We start from the raw sequence: 22,318 nt of genomic DNA, 5'->3' as shown, positions 1-22,318 counted from the left end.
CCCCCAGTAATCATGCCATCATGAAAAACATGTGTGTAAACAGATAAATATTCTGAGTTTAAATAGAAAATACCTACTGGAAAACATGCCTTCTCTTTAGGAGTGATGCGAGTTGTTTGTTTTTTTCCTTAGATTTTTATTTTTACACATCCTTGTGACATTTCCCTTTGTGGGGAACAGGTTAGCAAGATAAGCTTTATAGGCGATTCCATTCTAAATATACATTTTAAACACACACTATATAAACAGCCTGTGGGAGGTAACATTCCATGAAACGCTGTTACGTCTAACCACCAACAAACAGGAAAAGACTGTGTCCTCGCCCCGTCCAGCCACAGAGTTGATTTCCATTGTCCCCAGAGTGACAGCTTTCGCAGGATACCATGCTGTGGGGTGACCTGTCACCATGTTGAGGGCACGTCCTGCTGCTGAGCGGTTCAGGGACTCAGTAACCACGGACAGCTCCATGATTCATATGGCTAAACGCTCTTGGCAGGATACTTCCCGAAGGTCCTCATTCCAGCATGGACACAGAGATTAAGATCTAAGATATTTCTTTTTCCAAATAGCGTAAAGCAGAGGCTCACACAGCTAACAGTCTGTGTATGTGAGCATGTTTACAAGGTCATGAGCCATGACAGGGACATCAAACGAAGCCACTCAGACCCACGTGACTGACCCATCATCCGTCTGTCCAGCCGTCACTTACAGAGACACCATAACCAATCAGAGCTCACAGGAAACCAGTCTACCTGAGACCGTGTTAGAAAGGAGACGTCTGTGTTCGCAAAGCCCTCGCCTTCCTGCCTGCTGGTGCCGATTCCTCGTGCCTCCAGCCTGTCCCCATTCCTTCCTGTCCCCATTCGGTGTTTCCCAGCGAGGTCACCCCAAATGCTGGGCTCCATTTCTCCTCCACCTACCAACGAAGAAAACAGACTCCCCCGAAGCTTTCTGCTATCGCCATCTCTGGGAGCCGAGGAGACAGGCATCCCGGGGCTCCGAGGGCCATCGGGAAGGAGACCCTCCAATGTCACACCTACCGGCGTCATCACAGCCTCCCTGAGCGTGGCATCACCCCGGTCATTATCCCCCTGGGCCCGGCGGGCAGTGCTGTGATCTGCATTACGACACTATGTGAAGGACACTAGTTTGAATTAAGATACTTGACGCTACGCCTTTAAAGATGGAAGCTTTAAAAACAATGTCCTTTGTGTGAAATAAAACGGGTCCACCCAAGCATACTCATTCTAGCATCTCGCACTCAGAGGTAAAGTGCCGCCGGCCCCCATCCTGTGGACCACGAGAGTGCCCGGGGAGCTCCCATCCCGTGGACCACGAGAGTGCCCGGGGAGCTCCCATCCTGTGGACCACGAGAGTGCCCGGGGAGCTCCCATCCCGTGGACCACGAGAGTGCCCGGGGAGCTCCCATCCCGTGGACCACAAGAGTGCCCGGGGAGCTTTAGTGCCCGGTGACAGGAGGGCGCACGCCACTCCTTCCTTCCCCAAAACATCCGATTCTAGTTAACGCCTCCTTCGTCGTCTTGGACACCCCAACCGTAATGACATCTGTGAAAAGTGCAGAAACTTCTATGTTTCTCAGAAAGACTTCTGCCCCGTGAGCGGTGGGTGGAGCAGGGCTCCGTATGGAGGCCCAGGTCACCGGAACCTGTGGGTTGTTCCGCTCACAGCCCAAGTGACCAGCTAACACCGACATTCTCTTTACTGTCTTCGGGGGTCTACCTCTCACTGGTGACACGAAACATTTAGGTGCTAAGAGCAAAAGCGCCAAGAAGTGCAAGTGCCCTCTGATGAGAGCCGGCTACTGCAGAACTTAGGTCATAACCAGAAAAATTAAAAAGTGTTTACATCTAGTGCCACAAAAAAAAAAAAAAAAAAAAAAAAAAGGAAGAAGAAAAAAAAAATGGTATGGTGTGAATTTGTCATAATCCCTTCCCCTACACAAGGGTCCGCGCAGGGTTCTAGCAACCTGTGCAAACATCTGAAAGGCCACCCAACAGCCTGCAGCTACCCTTTCCGTAAATAAAACGCTGCCTATTGGTAAAGTTCTGCACACAGCAATTCATTTGAGTCCTAAGGTGAACTGAACCCTACGGGGAGTAATTTTTTTCCCTAAAAATGAAATCGTTTAGATTTCTTGTAAGGTAAGCAGGCTGCTATTTTGCCTCTTGACTTCTGTTTTGAAACGACTTCAGATCTTCCCAAACAGATGCGAGTCTCTAGGAAGGAGTGAAAACTCCACACAAGGGAACTCGTGAGACACAAAGGCTAAAATGTATCTTCCTGTATGAGTCCCGACTCAGAAACAAAATCCCGGGGCCTGGTGGAGGCATGGATTCACTCGGCACCTCTACAGAGTAAAGGAAGTGGACACGCCCTGGAGAGCTCTTTGGAAAGACCGAAAAGAAGGGGGCAGGGAGGTTTTTCATAAAGAGTGGGCTTCCCCCCTCCCCTTAACATAAGTCAAGGCCTCTGTGTGTCGGTATATTATGAAAGCAGGTACCATTTAAAGCAAAACTTTTTATCAAAACCAGTCTCCCTCATCATCTTCCCCCTGATTGTCCAGGAAGAGCACAGCCACTTTCTTTTCATCCGACACCACCGACCTCTGGTCCACCATCCTCTGCAGCTGCACGGCCTTATCAAAGGCAGCCTGCTCCTGGCCCTCGCGGCTCATGGCGGCCGCCTGGTCATTCCTGTGGCCCACGTCCCTCCAGGCGCCACGAGGGGCTTCCGCTTCCATCCCCGCAGGGAAGAGGATGGTGGTCTCTCGGGTCCAGCTGGGGGCCGCCTCTCGGTGGCTCACGTCCGTCTGAAAGGTAAACACAGTTTCTGTGGGGCCCACGGGCAACGTGCCTGAGTGTCTGGCTGCCTGCTGCCTTGTCCAGCTCCGGGGGAGTCCACGGACCCAACAAGGACCGGTGCTTCAGAAATGGGCCCACAGTCAGAGGTTAGGGTTTTGGCAGGATCTGGCCAAATGTGCCAAAAGGTTCTGCTTGTGCCCAGGGCCACTTCGGCCCCTGACGTGTCCCTCCCACGAGTATCCAGGGGAGATTAGAAAACGGCCCCTTGGAAGGTGCTCTTAGTCACCAGGAGTTCCCTTACCCGCAACGTGACTAGGGGTGGCCCGGGTCCCATCTGCCGAACCCTCTCCACAGGCACTGCTTTCTGAGTCTCCCAACTCCCCAGGTCGGGAGATTACCTGCTTGGGGGCCTGAAGCCTCTGAGAGCTGACGGTGACATGCCTGACTGATGTGCACAGGAGGTCCTCTGACACCCAGCTCCACTGCGTCCGAACGGGGGACTGTGACCTGGACTTCCTTGCAGAATCCCTCTCTGGGGCCCAACTGGAGGGGCCTTCCAAAGGTCTAGGCACCCACCTCCCCTGCCCCAGAAGTGGGGGTCCTCTCTCCCTTTGAACCTGAACTTGGCTGGAGCCAAACGCACAGGGGCTCCCCGATCTGCCGGCCTCTGTGGCGAGTTCTGTGGGGCCAGGCTCCTCTGCGCCCCCTGCCTCCTGATAGGCTGGGACAGGCCCTCAGAAGACGATTTCTTAGGGCACTGGACCTTGGTGAGGACCTGAGCTGGCTGCCTACCTTGGGCTACCTTCCCCCTTACCTCTCCTGCAGTGGTTCCTTCATGGGAGACTTGCTCGGTCCTCCAAACTCCTCCAGGGGAGCCGATTTGAATGCGTCTGGCAGACTGGTTCACATCCTCCAGCACGTGTGACTGGGCAAAGCCCGTCGGGCTGGTGACCTCCACGGTGGCTGCCACCGGGCCTGGTGAAGTGACCCTCTCTGTGCTGCTGTGAGAGGCCCAGCTGGTGGCACTGTCCTCCCCAGAGGATCTGTACAGTTCCTGGGTGGCCCAGCGCTTGAAGCGGAAGCCGGAGCTGGCTGCTGGGGCCGCCCCGCCTGCATCCCTGTCCGGGCTTCCGGCCTCCGGGCTGTGTCGCCTGGCCAGACCGTCCCGCACCACCGACTCCACCGCCTTCTCTATCACGCCAGCTTCATCTCGACTCAGCTGCTCCAGGTCCAGCCGGTCGGCGTCCACCGTTTCCGAGAGGTTGACTTCAGCCACCAAGGTCACGGACCCCCCACCCAAGGTCTGGACTTTCTTCACGTCCACGGACAGGTGCCCCGGCCTGCCCTGGTCCCCCGAGGTGAGGGCGGTGGAGAGCTCCTCCTTCACCCGCTCCGGGAGGCTTTCTTGCAGCTGCCCGATCACCTCCACCAGCTGGCGTCTGGGCTCCTGGAAGTCCTTCTTCATGGAGGCGTGGAACTCGTGGGGAATCTTAATCTCCTTCTCGATGACTGTGGTTTCGGCGTGAAACTCTCCACTCGCGGTCTCCTCTATCCAGTGCGGGGAGCCCAGGTCCCGCTCCGGGGACGGTTCCAGGTCCCCGGGTGGCGTCAGCACCTCCCCCAGCGCGTCGTTCCTCCTGCCTCTCCTCCGGGACTCGGGCACAATCTCGTCTTGCCAGGAGTATCGGATGGTGGACTCCTCTTCGATGTGGATCTGCCCGTACACCGAGCCCCCATCCTTGTCGTGGCCGACGCTGGGCTCCGAGTACTCCTCGGGGGTCGACACATAGTAGTAGTTCTGCTCTCCCTCCCAGTCACCCGCCTCCGTCACCTCTTCCACGCGGGCTGCCGTCTCCGGGGGCAGCCTGGTCTGCTCGCGCTGACTCGCCGAGAACGCGGCCTCTGTCGCCTCGTACCTCTCCTCCACGACAAGCCCCTTGGAGCCCGGAGACACGTCGTCGGCCTCCTCCACCCGGAACGGGGTGGGAGACTCATCGGCCTCCACACGGAACGGGGTGGAGGATTCATCCGCCGTCCCGCCCCCCGCGTAGCTCAGGGGCTCTTCCACGATCTCCACGTTGACCACCTTGGCCCGCCCCTCCCTGCCTCGCAGCCCGAGATGAACGATCTCGCCTATCACCTGCTCCGCAGACCTGCCCTTCCACTCCACTGTCCCCTTCCCGCCCCGGCCCAGCAGGGAGTCCACGCCGGCGGCGTCCGTCACATCCACTTCCTCCGTCAGTTTCGACTCCACCACGATCTCCGTCTTGGTCTTCCCGTCTCCGGGAAGCTCCTTCCGGCCCACGTAAGTGACCTTCGTGTCCGGGAAAGAGTCGGCGGACACCTCCGTATCGGGAGACTGGGTGAACTGCTTCAGGACGCTGGACACGATGCTCTCCGCGATGGTTTCGGTCATGGAGTCGCCCTCCAGAGAGCCCGTGGCGTCCCTGGTGTCCAGTTTGAACCTCGCCTCTCTCGTGTCTGCTCCCCCACCCAGATGACCCCCCGTGTCCTTTCTTAGGGGGCTCTGGACACTCTTGGGGACCCCTTCTGCCGTGCTGTCCCGGGAGACCTCCAGGCTGATGGGGACATCTCTCACTTTCTCACGTTTCACCCTCAGGGCCTCCTGCCCCCTGGCCTTGTCCCTCCTCTGCCCGCTCTCTCTCTCTCTCGCCTCCTTGTCTAACTTGGTCAGTTCTTCCCACCGTAAGTTTCTCTCCTCCGACGCCTTCTCCTTCGAATCAAACATCCTCTCTTCGTGCGGTGCTAGGACGGTTCTAGCTCTGTCCCTCTCCTGCTCCCTCGTGGCCTGGGCTTCCGTTTTCTTTCCCAAAATGACAGTCCTTTCATTGGACCAGGTTCGCACATTGTCCCTGTACGCGCGGTCTGACTCCCGGGCGGGGGTGGACTTTCGGGACACGCCCGACTTCGTGCCTTCAGTTCTCGGCCTGTCGGGGAATGTCTGAACGTGAGCTTCGGTGTGGCGTGAAATCCCGAACGTCGGAGAGAACGTTCTGAAGTTGGCTTGGCTATCGATAGTTTTTTCGTACGCGCTCTCCCGCCGGGTGGCAGCACGGGATGCATACCCTGAGCCCAGGAAGTATCTTCTGGGGACGTTTCTGGCAGCTGTCTGCGACTCGGGCTGCGTCCAGCTGCGGCGGAAACTCCCCGAGGGTGGCTTGTGCTTCAGAAACTGGTTTCTCTCATTTTCCCTCTGCAGCAACAAGCTGCTGTGCCAATGGCGTGTGCTTCTGAATTCTGCAGGGATAGAACAGGTCGTTAAAACGACAGTCGGCATCACCTTTTTTTTTTTTTCATCGACAAAGTGTATCAGTCTTGTCCTGTCATTAATAAATATCTGCTGTTACCACAAAGGCCAGCAAGAATAAGGTCATTTCCAGCTCCGAATTATCCTGTGGGCTTCAGCCCAACACGTTAGTTACCGCTGGTAACATGTTTATCTGCCTTAACAAATATATCAAACGTGTGATTATAAAGCATGATAACTGCATCAGAGAGGTTAGGGGGCTCCTTTTTGTGGCCAAAATGTCACAATATTACGATGATTTGGAATCAGTTCATTGTACTTATCACGGCAGAGAGGTGCTTCGGGATTGCAAAGCACATCGTTGCTAAGCACTAACAGGGCATCTCTACCGTGCCATATGCTCTGATGTTTCACTGATTTCCATGTTGGGCCAACAGATATTGAAGGACTTTATTATTTTTTTTTAAAGCACTCTGGTTTACACTTCTAGTTTGACAAACTTCTCGAGAAGGTGCCAGAGCAGGACGCCGACCGGTCACCACCCATACGATTTGTGTTAATGTCACCGCCCTGGGGCAGAGAGGCTGTGCACAGGGCTCCCTGCCCTGGGCTGGGTCGTCTGCAGAGTGTGCTGCCCAGGGCGGCATCCAAGCTCCATCAAGCTACCCGCTCTGAGGAATGACAGCCTGGGATGAGAATGTGGCCAGGACACCATCATCCTTGAGGGCACCCCCTTGTGCTACCCACACCCCATCCTGTCGGGCTGGACAGAGCCTCCTCTTCCCCTTGGTTTCCATGGCAGCCAAGGCCAGGGACCTCTTGAGGACACATCCCAGGATATAGGGGGGAGACCAGGACAGGACATTTCCTACAAAGACTCCTCTTTGGGGGGGGGGGTAACATACAGGAACCCCAGGAAATAGTGCAGAACAACCTGGTTGTTGTTCATTGAGGGTCAGTGAGAAATGGGCAAGATGGCAGACTGGTTTCAGGCCTGTCTTCCTGTGGGCAAGGGGCCGACATTACTGGAGGCAATGTAACACAAATGCGTTACTCAGCAGTGACAAACTCACTGTCAGGAGACACAGCTGTACACGTACTTGGTGAACAGTTAGTGGGCACCTATGGTACAGGACACAGACTTATTTGGAAGCACAAAGCCTATTAAAAGAGTTCACCATCGATACTCTTCATTCTAATACTTCCTTTGGTCGTGCTAAAATAAATTTAGTTTCCGAATCCTGTCTCTGGATCCTTTGAGAAGCTTGAAAAAAAATGAAGGAATGAAACAGGATAAGAGATTCCTGGTTGCTGGCTTCCTGAGCTCTCCCCAGGCTTTGGATCATGGGTCGTAAAAGCTCAGTGAGCCCCAAAACTGAACTGTTGGTCCCCCTCAAAGTCTGGTCCTGGCCCGGCCCTTGTGTGTTCCCCTCCCCTCTCCCTTTTTTTAAAAATTAAGCAAGAGGCAGGGAGGCAGAGATAGACTCTTGCATACATCCTGACTGGGATCCATCTGGCAAGCCCCCTACCAGGCAAAGCTCTGCCCATCTGGGGCATTGCTCTGTTGCTTGGCAACCAAGCTATTTTAACGCCTAAGGTGAGGCCATGGAGCCATCCTCAGCTCCCGGGGCCAACTTTTTTCAAACCATTCGAGCCATGGCTGCAGGAAGGGAAGGGAGGAGAGATAGAGAGATTGGGGAGCGGAGAGAAGCAGGTGGGCACTTCTCCTGTGTGCCCTGACCGGAAACTAAACCCAGGACGTCCACACGCCGGAGGAAATGCTCTACTGCTGTTATTCTTTTTTAAAGAATAAAGATGGAAAGTGTTACTTTTTAAAAAAATCTACCACCTGTCCAGATCGATACACATATTCCCAACTCGCCATGACTTTCTAGGTGGTTAGACACATGGGGACAGAATCTACACTGAGGAAAGGCTATATCCAACATGTGACAGGTGACATCATTTGCCTTTGCTTAGCCAGAAAGCTCTTTAAGACTCTAAAGGGCTTTCCTTTTTTATTTAAAATTATCCCACAGTTTTTTAGGGTCTTCCTAATGAACCCGAACATCCTTACATCGGTTCTGCAGCTACAGAAAGTATAGACTAGACCCTGCAGGTGTTGGCCTGAACAGAGGCAGACCTTGGGGCACCCGGCGACACCTGGGTCGGCAGCAAGGGGCATCCTCCTTCCCATCTCTTCCGTCTGTGAGGCGTGTCAAACAAGCCCACGGCCACCTTCTCCTCACACTCATCCTTTCTAGCTCCCCATTAGCCTATCCCCGTCCCCCAGACCCCAACGCTGGACAGGAAGCACCCCACAATACTGGCTCCGCGGAGAGATCGATGTATCCCTCACTTCCCCACACATTCTCATTTACACCATCATTTAAACCGGTGGTTTTCCACCTTTGGACACTTGGGGACCAGTAAAAACAGAATTATTTCGGGGACCGCTAAGGCAGAAATCACCCTGAGCATCAGTGAATTCAACTAAGATCACTGGGTCTTCTAGAACCTTCATACCACATCGGGGTGGTAAGCTCTTTGGTAGACCAGCAGGAAATTTCTGGCGGGCTGACACCGGTCCGCAGACCCGCGGTTAAAAAACACTGATTTAAACTATGGCCCACTGAATAAAACCTGTTTGGTACTTGGGAGAGGGATGAACAACAGTTATCTGAAAGAGCCCATCTAACCCCAATCCTTCCAGATAAATGATGCTTTGCTGTTTGTCCGTGGACTGCACCTGCTCAGGTGGAGGGCATCACAGAGTTCAATAACTGGCTTCTCTTATATATACCTGGGGGCAAGTGTTCAATGCGCTCAGTGGAGATCAATATCTCTGGGTTTCTTTCTCCTTCCAACAGGGCTCTGTAGAAATAATTAAAAAAAGAACTCATTAGGAAATAAAGAACAAGAAGGGTCTCTATAAGCAGTACTTGGTCAGTGACGAGTGTCACCGTGTCATCGACCGGGGGCTCGTGTCTGAAGGTGGCGCCCCAGAGGGATGCAGACACCTGGGGGGCTGGGGCAACCGTCCAACCGAATGAACACAAAGAGGGTCTAGGGCTTCGGAACTATTGGAGAGCCCAGACCTTCTAGAAAGCCCTTCCAAACCCAGGGCCAGGAGGAGGGGACAGGGAGACGTGGGCCCGGGAGGGGACTGCAGGGGTCTGGCTTCTCTAGGAAGAGGGCTAGAGAACCCCAAACGACTACAATCCCCACCGAAGTCTTTCTGGGGTCATGGGTCCGGGGGTGGCCAGGAGCGGAGCAAGGACAGACAGGTGTTTGTAAACAAGCAGCCACCGCAGCTGTAGTTTTCAAACTGGGTTCCGTGGGGGCACCTTAGAGATTTGAGAGAGAGAGAGAGAGAAGAGAGAAGAGAGAAGAGAGAAGAGAGAAGAAGAGAGATGAGGAAAAGTCACAGAGCATGCCTCCTCTGAGCCCCACCCTGGGGCCCTCATTTTATCCAGAGAAGCCCCGTGTTATCTTTTGGCCACGTCTAGTTCCAAAAGTCTGTAACTGCCAAGTCTTCACCGAGCTGTGATAAACGTCTACAACTCAGAGGGGAGGGTGGACACATCAGCTCGGGGCCAGGCGGACCAGGCAAACCGGGAAGCCGCTCGCGCACAGGGACTCTAGGATGCTGGCTGCTGCAGGCACAACAGTTGTTGGGTTGCCAGAGCAACGTGTGACATCACTGACTCTCGCGCAAGGGACTCTAGGATGCTGGCTGCTGCAGGTACAACAGTTGTTGGGTTGCCAGAGCAACGTGTGACATCACTGACTTCAGTTCCAAGAAGTGCGCTGGAGATGGCAAGGGGCAACCAGAGGCAGGGCCCACTTGGAAATGCTGACATTCCCTCTGCGAGCAGGGCACCGAGACAGAGGAGGGATGCCAGGGCCCGGCAGGGACTCGGTGGTTCAGGAAAACCGGCACCAAGTCCCACACCCACTGATTCCAATGTGGTGGTTCCCACAGATACGGGAACCGCAGGGGCGGGAGGGGAGGCACAAGGCAGAGACGTCTGCTCGTCTGATGAGAGCAGCAAAGACGGCATCAGCTCAAGGTGTGTGCGGATGGGCGTGCGTGGACACAGTGGGGGCCGTGCGGCCGGGCCCACAGTCCCCAGCCCTTCCGCTCGGGGGGAGCGCCAGGAAACAGGACACCAGTCCATGAAGCCCACACCCTGATGACCGTGCATTTTAAGTTCCAGGGACACAAATAGCTTCTACTGCCGAGAAAATTCCGAGGTTTGCACAGAGCAAGAGGAATGTTCGGGTAAAAGTGAGACGCTGAGGGTGGGCGCCCCGGGGTTGCAGCCACCAAAGAGGTGGCAGCCTGCAGCTCCAGGGCCAGGGTGGGGCTTGGTGGGCAGACCATGTTCCAGTTCAGACCTGGCCTCGGGTGGCTCAGCAGGAAGCCTTGGGCACCACAGGGCTTGTCACCGGAGCTGCCCAAGGCAGGACAGGAAGTCTTAAGGAGTCCCAGATTAGCGATGAAGCCATGACAAGGGAATGTGGAGAGATGTTCAGGATAAAGAAGGTCCCCCGGGCCCTGGCCAGATAGCAGGGTTGGTTAGAGCATCGTCCCGATACCCAAAGGCTGCCGGTTCAATCCCCACTCAGGGCACACAGAGAAACAGACTGATGTTTCTGTTTCCCTACCTCCCTTCCTCTCTCTCTGAGATCAAATAAAAAATAATCACAACAAAGAAGATTCCCCTTGGGGGAGCATTATCTTCTGTCTCCCCTCAAAGGAGAATAGTTTTGTTTTGTTTTCAGGGAAAACCCAAGTCATCGCCACACTTCTACTGCACCCCGGACCCTGAGTAAGGGCTGTGTCCACAGGAGGGGACCCAGTCTCCTGTGGGGCTTTTGCGGGTCACAGAGACAGCACGAGGACCGCCAGGCCTGTCCTAGCCCTGGCTAGGACTCTGTGACATGCTGTCTCTCACCCACAGGGTCCTCGTCTCCGCCGAAGGCGTACAACTTTAAGAAGTGGCTAGAGTGTTCCCTGGTTAGTCCCCTGGTTATTTTGAGGCGAGGGAAATGGCCTCCAGGCCCTGGTGACTGTGAGATGCCAACCCCCTGAGTCACCAGCTATTAGCGACCCTGTCATGGTTTCCCAGGCATCACGGGTCAGCGGCCCCCTTGGCGGGAAATTAAGCAGACCTGTGCAGGAAAACCGAGTCTCCAGCCTCGCTAAGGAGCCGGGACAAACACGTAGAGTGGGAGTAAGCTGTGATGTGGCCTCTGGCCAGGCAGGCTCCCGGCCCCGACAGACCAGACTGCGTCTGTCCCAGCAGCGGGCAGCAGGCTCCCTGTCTGCGCCAGATCATCCTGACAGAATTTCAGGGCACATCCGCTGTGCCTCCGCACTGGGGGACCCCGCGAGGACAAGGGTGGGGGAGGGGGCATGGTCAGAGGATGTTTTCAGAAGTGATGCCTACAGGGAAACTCACTGGGTTCCTGGGGTCCACCACGGTTCACACGGTACTAATCCAGGGCAGGTGGGAGCCCGGGGAGGGAGCTGGGGGAAGGGGCCTCCGACCTGTGTCCCTGGGCTCCAAGCTCCAGAGAGGGTCGGGGGGGGGGGGGCTGCCTGTCACCCCAGGACTTGGGACTGCGCACTGAAGGGGGGAGGGAGGAGAGGGGGCAGAATTCCATCACAGGAGGAGGGAGCACCCCATCAGAAAGGGACTGTCCCAAAACACAGGCGTCCTGTGTGAGCCAACAGTGAGCTGGCCCAGAGCTTTGCCCTGAGGGCTCAGTGACAAATCACACAGAGAGCCCATTCGTCTGTTCTAGAGACTGGAAAAAACCAAAAAGTCAAATGATGGACGGAGAGACCAAGCTCACTCACGAAACACAGGAGTCCTAGGGAGTGGTTCACAGGGAAGCTGTGATCTCAGGGTATTTCACTGCTGGGCCTGCCATTTTCCAGTCCCGTGGCCTTGGGCCCAACTGCGCAAACCCTCCGTGACCTGGCTTCCCCACTTCCGAAAGAGGGGGCAGGCCCAGGTGTGCAGCGGTAATCAAGTCATTGGAGAGTTCTTGCAACAACGGCTGTCACGGAATACATGCTCAGTAAATGTTAGCTATTCACAGCAACAGCATCTGCTGCTGACCTCAGGGTGAAAAAAAGCGCGAGTTTTCTGTTAGCTACAGTCCCTCGAGAAGGGAAGAGATTCCCGTTAGCTGAGGGGTAACTCATTTACGCAAGCATGTGGGGAAGGCTCGCCCCGGAACATAGGGGATGAATTTCCCTAGTGGTCCATCTTTACCACCACAAGATTTTAATTTCAAATCTTACCCTTCCTAAGCAAGTCATTTCCAGTGTCACCACACTTGTAGTAAGTCCTAAAAGAGTAGAATTTCATTAACACCACCACGTATTTCTCCTAAGACCTTGAGGAATGATGAAGAAATGTTTTTCTCTGGACACACATGAAAGGCATAGGGGGTCTAAAAAAAGGATGGTGGGGCCAGAAACACCATGATACTGTTGAAATGATCAGCACTAGGGGTGCTCCGCACTGCCTCATTGGAAGTCTACACCCAGAGACAACCTGTTCCTCGCTTGAAACAGTTTCTGCTCACACAGCCAGAAAGAGGCAACACGTGCTCCCCCTGCCCAGACACACAAAGAACATTTTTAAACATTGTTTCTAACAACCTCACCTTTGAAAGGGGCTTGTCTTAGAGACCCCAGGCAGTAAATCTTTGTGGTTCTGTTTTTCCCATCTGGCCAGGAGAGAATTCCTTTGACATTTGTCTTTTGAAAAAAATCATCTGGACCCACCCAGCGTTCCACCTTCTCAGGTGAGATTTAAAACAACTGGTCTACCCGTTACCCCCCCCCCCCCCCGCCCCCTGTGATGATGCTGACATAGGGTGCATTACGGGTGCCCCGTATCCGGACCCAGGATGGGGCTCTTCTTACTCAGACTGGTGGGTTCTGGACTCAGGGTATCCCTGGGGATTTCTGCATGTTTTTGTTTCGATTTTGAAGATCTTTTTTCTTTCTTTCCATTAGATTTTTTTTTTCTTCCTTTTCTGAAGTTGGAAACGGGGAGGCAGTCAGACAGACTCCCACATGCGCCCCACTGGGATCCACCCGGCACGCCCACCAAAGGGCGATGCTCTGCCCATCTTGGGGTGCCGCTCTGCCACAATCAGAGCCATTCTAGCGCCTGAGGCAGAGGCCACAGAGCCTTCCTCAGCGCCCAGGCCAACTTTGCTCCAGTGAAGCCTTGGCTATGGGAGGGAAAGAGAGAGACAGAGAGGAAGGAGAGGGGGAGGGGTGGAGAAGCAGATGGGCGCTTCTCCTGTGTGCCCTGGCCGGGAATCGAACCCAGGACTCCTGCACGCCAGGCCGACGCTCTACCACTGAGCCAACCGGCCAGGGCCTCCATTAGATTTTTTATCTGCTCATTCCTGATGACTGGGTTCTGTTGTCTTTTGGGGGTGCAGTAGGGAAGAGGGCTACTTATTTTCTAATTGTGCTTCTATAAATTCTACAAACTTTGGGGCCAGATCCGCCCACCAGTGGGCAGGGTTTTGGGGACATTGCAGGTTCCGGATGATCTTCATCACCTGAATGTCCAATGACAACAAGGACCTCCTGAAGCCTCCCCGCACCTGCCCATGGACAGACACCTCATTATCACACTCACCTGCCAGGTGAGGTACCGGGGTCTTCCTGGGCCAGCAAATGCCAGCTAGGTTTGCTGGCACCCTCAAATCTCAGACTCTGAGGTTTGCTCTGTTTTAATTCTATTAATTCTATCACCTCTTTACTTATGAGCCTATCTAAGTCTATAATCATGAATTATAAGTTCTACAATTTTCTGTTACTTTTAACGTTTCTTCTTCGTGGTTAAGGTGACCAGGAGGGGCCACAGATGTGGGTTCGGAAGTGTTTCTGACACTCAAGAGCTGGCCTCGGCATAGCTGATAAGCTCCAGCTGGCCCGGAGCCCTCTTTCAGCTTCCGAGGGCCACCCCGTCACATGTGACATGTCCAGTGAGGATGATGACCGCAGACTGAGCAGTGCTGGGGGAGTGGCCACCACAGGGGAGGGGGCGGGGGTAAATCTCCCTAACGTCAGTCCGTCAGTCCAACAGGGAAACAACACCAGCCACAGTGGCCGCCGCCCTCGGACTCTCTGGACAGGGCTGGTGAGAAGTCACACGGGATAGGCCCCTGGACTGTGTCCCCATGGAGCTGACTGTCCCTGCTACCCTTGGTGAGGCAGGGCATGCAAGGAAGATCCACTTTCTCAAAGATGGTGGGTCATGGTGTGCAAAGATGCACAGGGCCAGAAGCCCAAAGGGCACTAACACGAACATGAATTTCCAAGCCTGTTGTCAAGACTTTGAGGCATCAGCACTGAGAGTCACACACAAGATGACAAGGGCTCATCTACAGGATACACTCGTCGGTGATAAAAATGCCAGGCTTGTATGAGGAAAAGGGTTCTTGTCAACTGCCTGTGTTTTATGGATGCTGAGCCTGGGGGTGGGGGGCGGACCCCAGCAATTCTAACCGCTGAGGCTGGTGTCCACAGTGGACAGAGCCAGTGTGCACCCGCTCGTGGGCTGGGCTCCTTTGCTCCACGCAAACCTGGACTTCAGAAAGATGTACGTGCTGAGGCCAGCTCTTGAGTGTCAGAAACGCTTCCGAACCCACATCTGTGGCCCCTCCTGGACACCTTCACCACGAAGAAGTCACTCACTTTCCTAAATTACCGATGCCTCTTACATTCCTAAGAGGTGGCCAAGTCCATCCTGTACCTGGTTAGAAAATGCTAGCGACACACAGAGGCAGTCGCACCCTGTCTCTGCTGACAGTGTCAGACGGGTGCCAGGATCGATGCCTGTGGGCAAAGCTCAGCTGGTGAGCACGAAAGCACCTGCCGAAAAGGTAAGGCTCCGGCCTCTCTGGCAAGATGCCCCTCTGTGCCCTCTGACGTCTCAGGACAGAGAACCGGGGACAGGACACAGTGAGGAGGGACAGGGCTGGAAATCCCAGAGACAAAGCAGAAAACCAGAGTCTCCATATTCCAACCCAGGAGACCGTCACAGAGAGGAAAACAGGAAGATCGGGCTTCTCCTGGAGGGAAAGAACTCACCTGGCCTCAGGTGTCACCCATCACAGGCCCAGTGTCCGCTGGAGAATGGCGCCACGTTTGGGGAACCTCCCCCCTCAGTCTCAGTCTATGTTACTCATAGGAGGCTGACCCCTCGCAGGGGTCGTCAAACTTTTTATAAAAACCGCCCACTTTTGCAGTGCTGGTCAACCTGGTCCCTACCGTGCAACCAAACAGCGCTGCGATTGGCCCATCATGAAAGCTGGACCGTCCACTAGTGGGCGGTAGGGACCAGATCTACCAGCACTGCAAAAGTGGGCGGTTTTTATAAAAAGCTTGACGACCCCTGCTAGCGCACTCTGTCCCCCGGCCAGGGATGGGCACATGACTCAACAGAGCCTGAGGCCAGGCCCTGGAGTTCTGTCCGGAGAGTTGGGAAGCAGCCCCTCCCCCGAGGCCAGGCCCTGGAGTTCTGTCCGGAGGGTCTGGAAACAGCCCCTCCCCCGCGGTCAGGTAGAGCCCCGCCTTACCGGTAGGTCTCCACCTCCAGGCTGAGGCCGGTCTTCACCCGCACCAGCTCCTGATAGTCCCGCAGCCGGTCGGCCATGGCCAAGGTGAGGGCTGTCTTCTCCTCCTCCAGGCGGGCGATCACACTCTAGAACAACAACGGAGGGGTTTTAGGTGGAATGACCAGAGCTTGGCCGGGTCAAACATAAGGTACTGACAGTCCAGGACCCAAAGAGGAGTGGAAAGCCTCCAGGTTAATTAAAGCAGCAGCCATTACCAGGATGATTGTGATAGAATACTGGCTTCTTTATTTATAATCTCTAATGATAATTACTTAGGAGTCCAGACCTCAGTCTCCTGAGGAAAGTCATTACAGCAAACCAGTCAACTAAGATGCTATTGAAAATAAGACCAGAAAGTGGTTTTTTTTTTTTTACAATATTTAAAAGAGAAGTCGAGCCTGACCAGGCTGTAGCACAATAGATAGAATGTCGTACTGGGATGCAGAAAACCCAGGTTCGAAACCCCAAGGTCGCCGGCTTGAGCGTGGGCTCATCTGGTTTGAGTAAGGCTCACCAGCTTGAAGCCCAAGGTCGCTGGCTTAAGCAAGGGGGTCACTCGCTCAGCTGTAGCCCCGGGTCAAGGCACATGAGAAAGCAATCAATGAACAACTGAGGTGCCACAACGAAGAACTGATACTTCTCATCTCTCTCCCTTCCTGTCTGTCTGTCACTAGCTGTCTCTGTCACACAAAAAAAGAGAATTCGATCCAATCTGAAAGAGAATTTCCCCCTGACCCATGCTGTCCCCAATAATAGCAAGTGAGCTGATATAGGGTTATTTGGTTCACATAGAAAAGGACATAAATAAGATAAGAATATATTCTGGGCATAAAAGTAAAAATTCAGACCCAGATATAAATCTTCTGTTTTTATTTTTATTTTATTTTGTATTTTTTGTATTTTTCTGAAGTTGGAAACGGGGAGGCATGCGCCCGACCGGGATCCACCCGGCATGCCCACCAGGGGGCGATGCTCTGCCCATCTGGGGCATCACTTTGTTGCAACCAGAGCCATTCTAGCGCCTGAGGCAGAGGCCACAGAGCCATCCTCAGCGCCTGGGCCAACTTTGCTCCAATGGAGCCTTGGCTGCAGGAGGGGAAGAGAGAGACAGAGAGGAAGGAGAGGGGGAGGGGTGGAGCAGATGGGTGCTTTTCCTTTGTGCCCTGGCCAGGAATCGAATCCGGGACTCCTGCACGCCAGGCAGATGCTCTACCACTGAGCCAACCGGCCAGGGCCTAAATCTTGTTTTGATTATACTTATAGGGCACAGTAAATAGGGCATGGGTTCACAGGAACCTTATGGCTTTACACTTCTTAATTACATCTGTCCGTCTCTCTCCCTGCCTCGGGATCCCCACTGTGCTGTGCATATCTCCCTCTAGAAAAATGCCCCCCACATGCCAGTTATATAGCATGCAATTGATAAGTATTGATATAAACTCAGCTACAAGGTTAGAGTATAGAACATAAATATATCACTCCTTTCTACCATCAGAAATTCAACCTATTACTACCTGAGACGCTGTTGTAATTGATTCTTTCCAAAGAAGTTCAATTATTATTGAGCTGCTTAGCAAAAAAAAAAAAAAAAAAAAAAAATCAGATGCGCTCAGTTCTCCTAAGCAAGTCAAGGTCTTCTTTTTTTTTTTTTTTTTCATTTTTCTGAAGCTGGAAACAGGGAGAGACAGTCAGACTCCCGCATGCGCCCGACCGGGATCCACCCGGCAAGCCTACCATGGGGCGACGCTCTGCCCACCAGGGGGCGATGCTCTGCCCATCCTGGGCGTCGCCATGTTGCAACCAGAGCCACTCTAGCGCCTGAGGCAGAGGCCACAGAGCCATCCCCAGCGCCTGGGCCATCATTGCTCCAATGGAGCCTCGGCTGCGGGAGGGGAAGAGAGAGACAGAGAGGAAGGAGAGGGGGAGGGGTGGAGAAGCAAATGGGCGCTTCTCCTGTGTGCCCTGGCCGGGGTCAAGGTCTTCTGGCCATGCCAAGGAGGTATGTGCAAAGATTCTCTCCACCCAGAGAGTAAGAATCTAGTTCTGTACTGGCCCCACCCAGAAATACAAAGAAGGAAATCAGACCATGTTGAAGTTTAAGCAAGTTTTGTTACAGCCACATTTCCATGTGAGTCAACTCTCCCTAAACTGTCAAAGGGAAATGAGTGGACTTTTGGAAGCAGGAACATAAGCCTTATTGGCCCCCAACACTCTCCAGAAAAGCTGAAACTCGTCCTGCTGATGGAAGAAACCTTCAGACTTGGACTGCAGTTCATCACCAATTTTTAAGTCGGAGACAGGGGGGCCTGAGACCACAGCATGCTGCATCTGACCCAGGTGGGAGCGGTTTCGCCTAATGTTATGAACACCAGGCAGAGAGTCACCTGTTTCAGTCGTCATTTTGGGCAACATCATGACTGATGATGAAATGCAGGTCCACATCAGGGTCAGCATGCTGCTGTAAGCATCCAAAGAATTCTCTATCTCTTACCCAAACCTGAGCAGCTCCTTGCTGAGCAAGTCATCCAGTCCTAATAGGCAAAGCTTGCAAATGTCATGGTCATATCACTGGATGCGTCTGGGTTAGAGCTCGAGGAAATTGAAATTGTCATAACCTCACTTAGACTCAAGAACTCAATGTATTAATAATACTAATAAGCACTGACTGGATGCTAAGTATTTATAGCGGTAGCCCAGACACCACTCTGAACTTCAGACTCACAATTTTGTTTTCTGGGTACCTCAGAAGCTTCTCAAACTGAGCTCTGCTCTCCTTAACCCACACCTGCTCCCCTGCCCCACCCTCCTTCAGCCAAGAGAAAGCCCTTGGTCCAGGTGTTCAGACCACTGCCCTGGAGTCAACATTGATCCCTCCCCCTCTCTCCCTCTACATCCAATCCATCCACGGATCCCACTGGCGTCAAGGTCGCAGTAGATCCCTGTCTCGGCCCCCTCCCTCTACCGCTGGCCTGAGCCTCCATCACCTCCTCCCTTGATTATTAACAATTGACCCCAACAGAGGCCCCTCTCCTATCACTCATGCCCCTCAGTCTACTTTCAACACAGCAGTGACAGCGAGTCAATTACAGACACAGTCAAGTCACCACCTGTTCTGCTCAGAGCCCTCCGGTGGTTTCCCATGGCACTCAAGGCAAAAGCCCACACTCTCCGGCTCACTGCTCTCTGGCCACACCCAACCCTCAAGCACCGTTTCCACTGGAGACCTTGGACGCCAAGGGACGGTCTCCGTTCTGTTTTCGTTCACTTCTGTGTCCTCGGCACTTGCTAACCGAGGTTGGCACACAAAATACTCAAGGGTCATTAGCAGAACGTGTGCGCCCTGTGAGTTTATACATGTGGGGAAATTGAGATACAAACAGTGGCACAGCCAGCATTAAGGCCCAGGGAAAGTGGCTCACCTGTCCCCACTCCAATCAGGAGCAAGTTCTCATTCAAAGAGTGGACCCAGAGGCCTTGCACAAACAGCCTCCGAGGCTAAGAGCTCAGTTTCTCAAGCAAATAGCTCAGCGTTGAGAGGGCACGGCTGGCATAAGTCAAGGTCTTACTGCTTTCATCGGAAGTCCCTTTCTGCTTCCTTGCTCTTTACTTTCAGGGGAAAGAAGCAAATCCTACCAGGGGAGGTATCACTGGACAGGAAGTTGAGGGTGGGTTCCTAATTCTGGATCAGGTGTGGCCCCAGGCAAGGCATTTCCTTGGGTGAGTCCTGGAGTCCCTGTGTCAAAGAAGGGTTTGACCACGATTTTAACTGCTTTACCCAAGTCCCTACCTCTCCTCCAGTGTTCTTTTACCTGTTTTCTAGAAGGGATTGCATTTAAGATTTAATTAGGGGGGAAAGGGTTCTTCCTAGCATTAAAAAAAGAACACGGAGACCAGAGCTTTGAGGTCAGAAATGAGCCAAGTGAGCCAGGACAGTGAACTGAATGGTGAGGACTCAGCCCACACAACACGTCTCAGAGAAGCGTTTTCCAAACCCCCTACCTAGCGCAGCAAAATCACTCCAGCACACAACTTTAATGCGAACCTACAGACGGTTCCCTTAAAAAACACTTTTGAATTTATGGGGATGTTATTTTAAGCTGTCCTCCTGAGGACTACTGATAATGTGATTTGGGAACATTTCCAATTCTGGCTCAGACCGGGCAGAACCAGCGCCAACCCTGAGACTGGACTGTATGTACAATCAATAAATCAGACACAGGTGTCACCCCAGCCGTGTCAGAGGCCTGAGCTTCGCTTCTCTGAAATAGTAACTGTTTACATTACTCTGCACTTGTAATAACATCCTGCCACAAGGACCCACGTTTCCACTGTTACACGACCCAGAGATCTGACTTCAGCTTCTACTGCGAAAAAACAAAACAAAAAAACCCCATCTCTGATTAAACTCTTTTCTGCATTAAGCCTGCTGCCCCTCTCTAAACAAATAAGGCAGCTACACCAGCTGCCTCTAGCTGGAAAATCATTCCTGCAACATAAAAAAACGTGTTAAGAAGACAACTTAGGTTTTCCCCAGGGGAGCCCCACAGACAACGGACCGATCCCAGCAGGAAGGTGGTCTCACTTATGTAAGTCAGAAGGGCTTCTTGGTTGACTTTTATGCGTACTCAGGTCTAGGATGCACAGGAAACTGAAAGAGAAACTAGAGTTGATGGGGTCATTTGTCAGGATGCGCCCAATCATGTCCACGTCTAAAAAAGCTGACAACCGGCCCTGGCCAGCTGGCTCAGTGGTAGAACATCGGCCTGGTGTGCAGGAGTCCCGGGTTTGATACCCAGCCAGGGCACACAGGACAAGCGCCCATCTGCTTCTCCACCCCTCCCCCTCTCCTTCCTCTCTGTCTCTCTCTTCCCCTCCTGCAGCCAAGGCTCCATTGGAGCAAAGTTGGCCCAGGCGCTAAGGATGGCTCCATGGCCTCTGCCTCAGGCGCTAGAATGGCTCTGGTTGCAACAGAGCGGTGCCCCAGATGGGCGGAGCATGCTGGGTGGATCCCGGTGGGGCGCATGTGGGAGTCTGTCTGACTGCCTCCCCGTTTCCAACTTCAGAAAAATACAAAAAAGAGAGAAGCTGACAACCTAACAATATGACAGAGACAGAACTATCCTCCAGGACCTGGCACTTGGCACTCGCCCGCTCAGTTGATGAATCAACGGACCGAGCTTTTTATCCAAGGCAGGGGAGATGCTGGTACCCTGAGATGCCACGGCAGAATAAGAGGCCCCTTTAAGGCGGTTCGGGCACCCTCAGGGCGGACCCCACCTATCAGCGATGTCGGTGAAGGCGCTGCGGGTGTGGGAAGGTCCGCAGCGCTCCTATCCCATGCAGTGCGCTCGGGGTCGGGGTGGGGACCGTCCCTGCGAACGGACCTGCCGCTCCTCCGCCTGCAGTTCGTAGGCCTCGCGCATCCGCAGCAGCTCGTCCTCCAGCAGCGCGCGCAGCCGCCCTAGCTCCAACGCCTGGCACTGAAGCGCCTCTGCCTCCTGCGCGCACAGCCGACTCTCGTCCTCGGCCTGGCGCCGGCTCTCCTGGCCGCGCTGCAGGGCTGTCTCCAGCTCGCGCACTTCGTCCTCGTACAGCTGCACGGTCTCCCGCCACGAATCGGCCACCAGCAGCGTGTAGCGGTCGTGCGCCTCCCGCAGGTGCGGGGTGGGCGCGGCGGGGCCGGGGGCGCGGGCGCAGTAGCGCAGGGTCAGGCCAGCGGAGCGCGTTCGCAGCTCCCGCACGTCGCGCTCGTGGGCTGCGTCCAGGCCGCGGCGCTCGGCCTGCAGCCGGCCCAGCAGCGCCTCGAGGGCGGCGCGCGCGTCCAGCGCCTCCCGCAGCTCCTGCCGCTGCGCATCCAGCTCGGCGTCCAGGCGGCCGCGGACGGCGCGCGCCTCCTCGGCCAGCAGCTGCAGCTCCCGCAGCTCGCGCCGCAGCGCGTCGCGCTCGCCCTCGGCCAGCGCGGTGGCCCAGCTCAGCTCGGCCAGCTGCTGCCGCAGGAAGCGCGCCTCCTCGGCCCGGCGGGCCTGGCCCTCGGCCTCCAGGCCCTGCCGCCCGCGCCGGCCGCGCAGCTCCTCTTCCAGGAGCAGGTTTTCGCGCTCCAGCTCCTGCGCCCGGCACACATAGTCGTGGAGCCGGGCATTGAGCTCCTGCAGGTGGGCCTTCTCTGCGCCCGTGTGCAGCCGCCAGGACAGCATCGCGCTGGGTGCAAGGGACGCTGCCGGCCGGCTGGTCCCCTCCTGCCCTGGTCTTGTCCCTTCCGCCGCGCCGCTCCGACCCCGCCGCCGCCGCCCGGGAAGCCCGCAGACTGCGGCGGGTGCTGCCGAGCCGCGCGCACTTACCGGCTCCAGCGCCCGCGGAGGGGGCGTGGCCTGCAGCCTGCAGCCAATCAGAGCGCGGCGCGGCCACGGTGGACGGACAGCGCCCCCTGCCGGAGCGAGCGCCGCGCCGCGCGGGCGGAATCCCCGTCGCCTGGTCCGAGGTGACCGTGGACGGTGGTGGGCGGTGGTGGCCCGTGGGGCCGGGCTGACGGGGTCAGCCCCCTGTCGCGCGCACCCACGGGGCC

The 22,318-nt window shown here is 54.9% G+C and overlaps 1 protein-coding gene across 1 annotated transcript; it reads right to left on the bottom strand.

Annotated features, from left to right (window-relative positions):
• Nucleotides 1-143: 143 nt before the first annotated feature.
• Nucleotides 144-22,061, bottom strand: SYNM (synemin). The gene is made up of 5 exons (XM_066355726.1): nt 21,141-22,061; nt 15,718-15,842; nt 8,894-8,964; nt 3,637-6,080; nt 144-2,830 (listed from the first exon to the last, which is right to left on the bottom strand). The coding sequence occupies exons 1-5, from the start codon at nt 21,948-21,950 to the stop codon at nt 2,543-2,545; spliced, it is 3,738 nt and encodes a 1,245-aa protein (XP_066211823.1). The 5' UTR covers nt 21,951-22,061; the 3' UTR covers nt 144-2,542.
• Nucleotides 22,062-22,318: the final 257 nt, after the last annotated feature.

This window comes from Saccopteryx leptura, chromosome 13 (assembly GCF_036850995.1).
Source record: "Saccopteryx leptura isolate mSacLep1 chromosome 13, mSacLep1_pri_phased_curated, whole genome shotgun sequence".
Lineage (NCBI taxonomy): Eukaryota > Metazoa > Chordata > Mammalia > Chiroptera > Emballonuridae > Saccopteryx > Saccopteryx leptura.
This window is presented reverse-complemented; position numbering and strand designations above follow the sequence as displayed.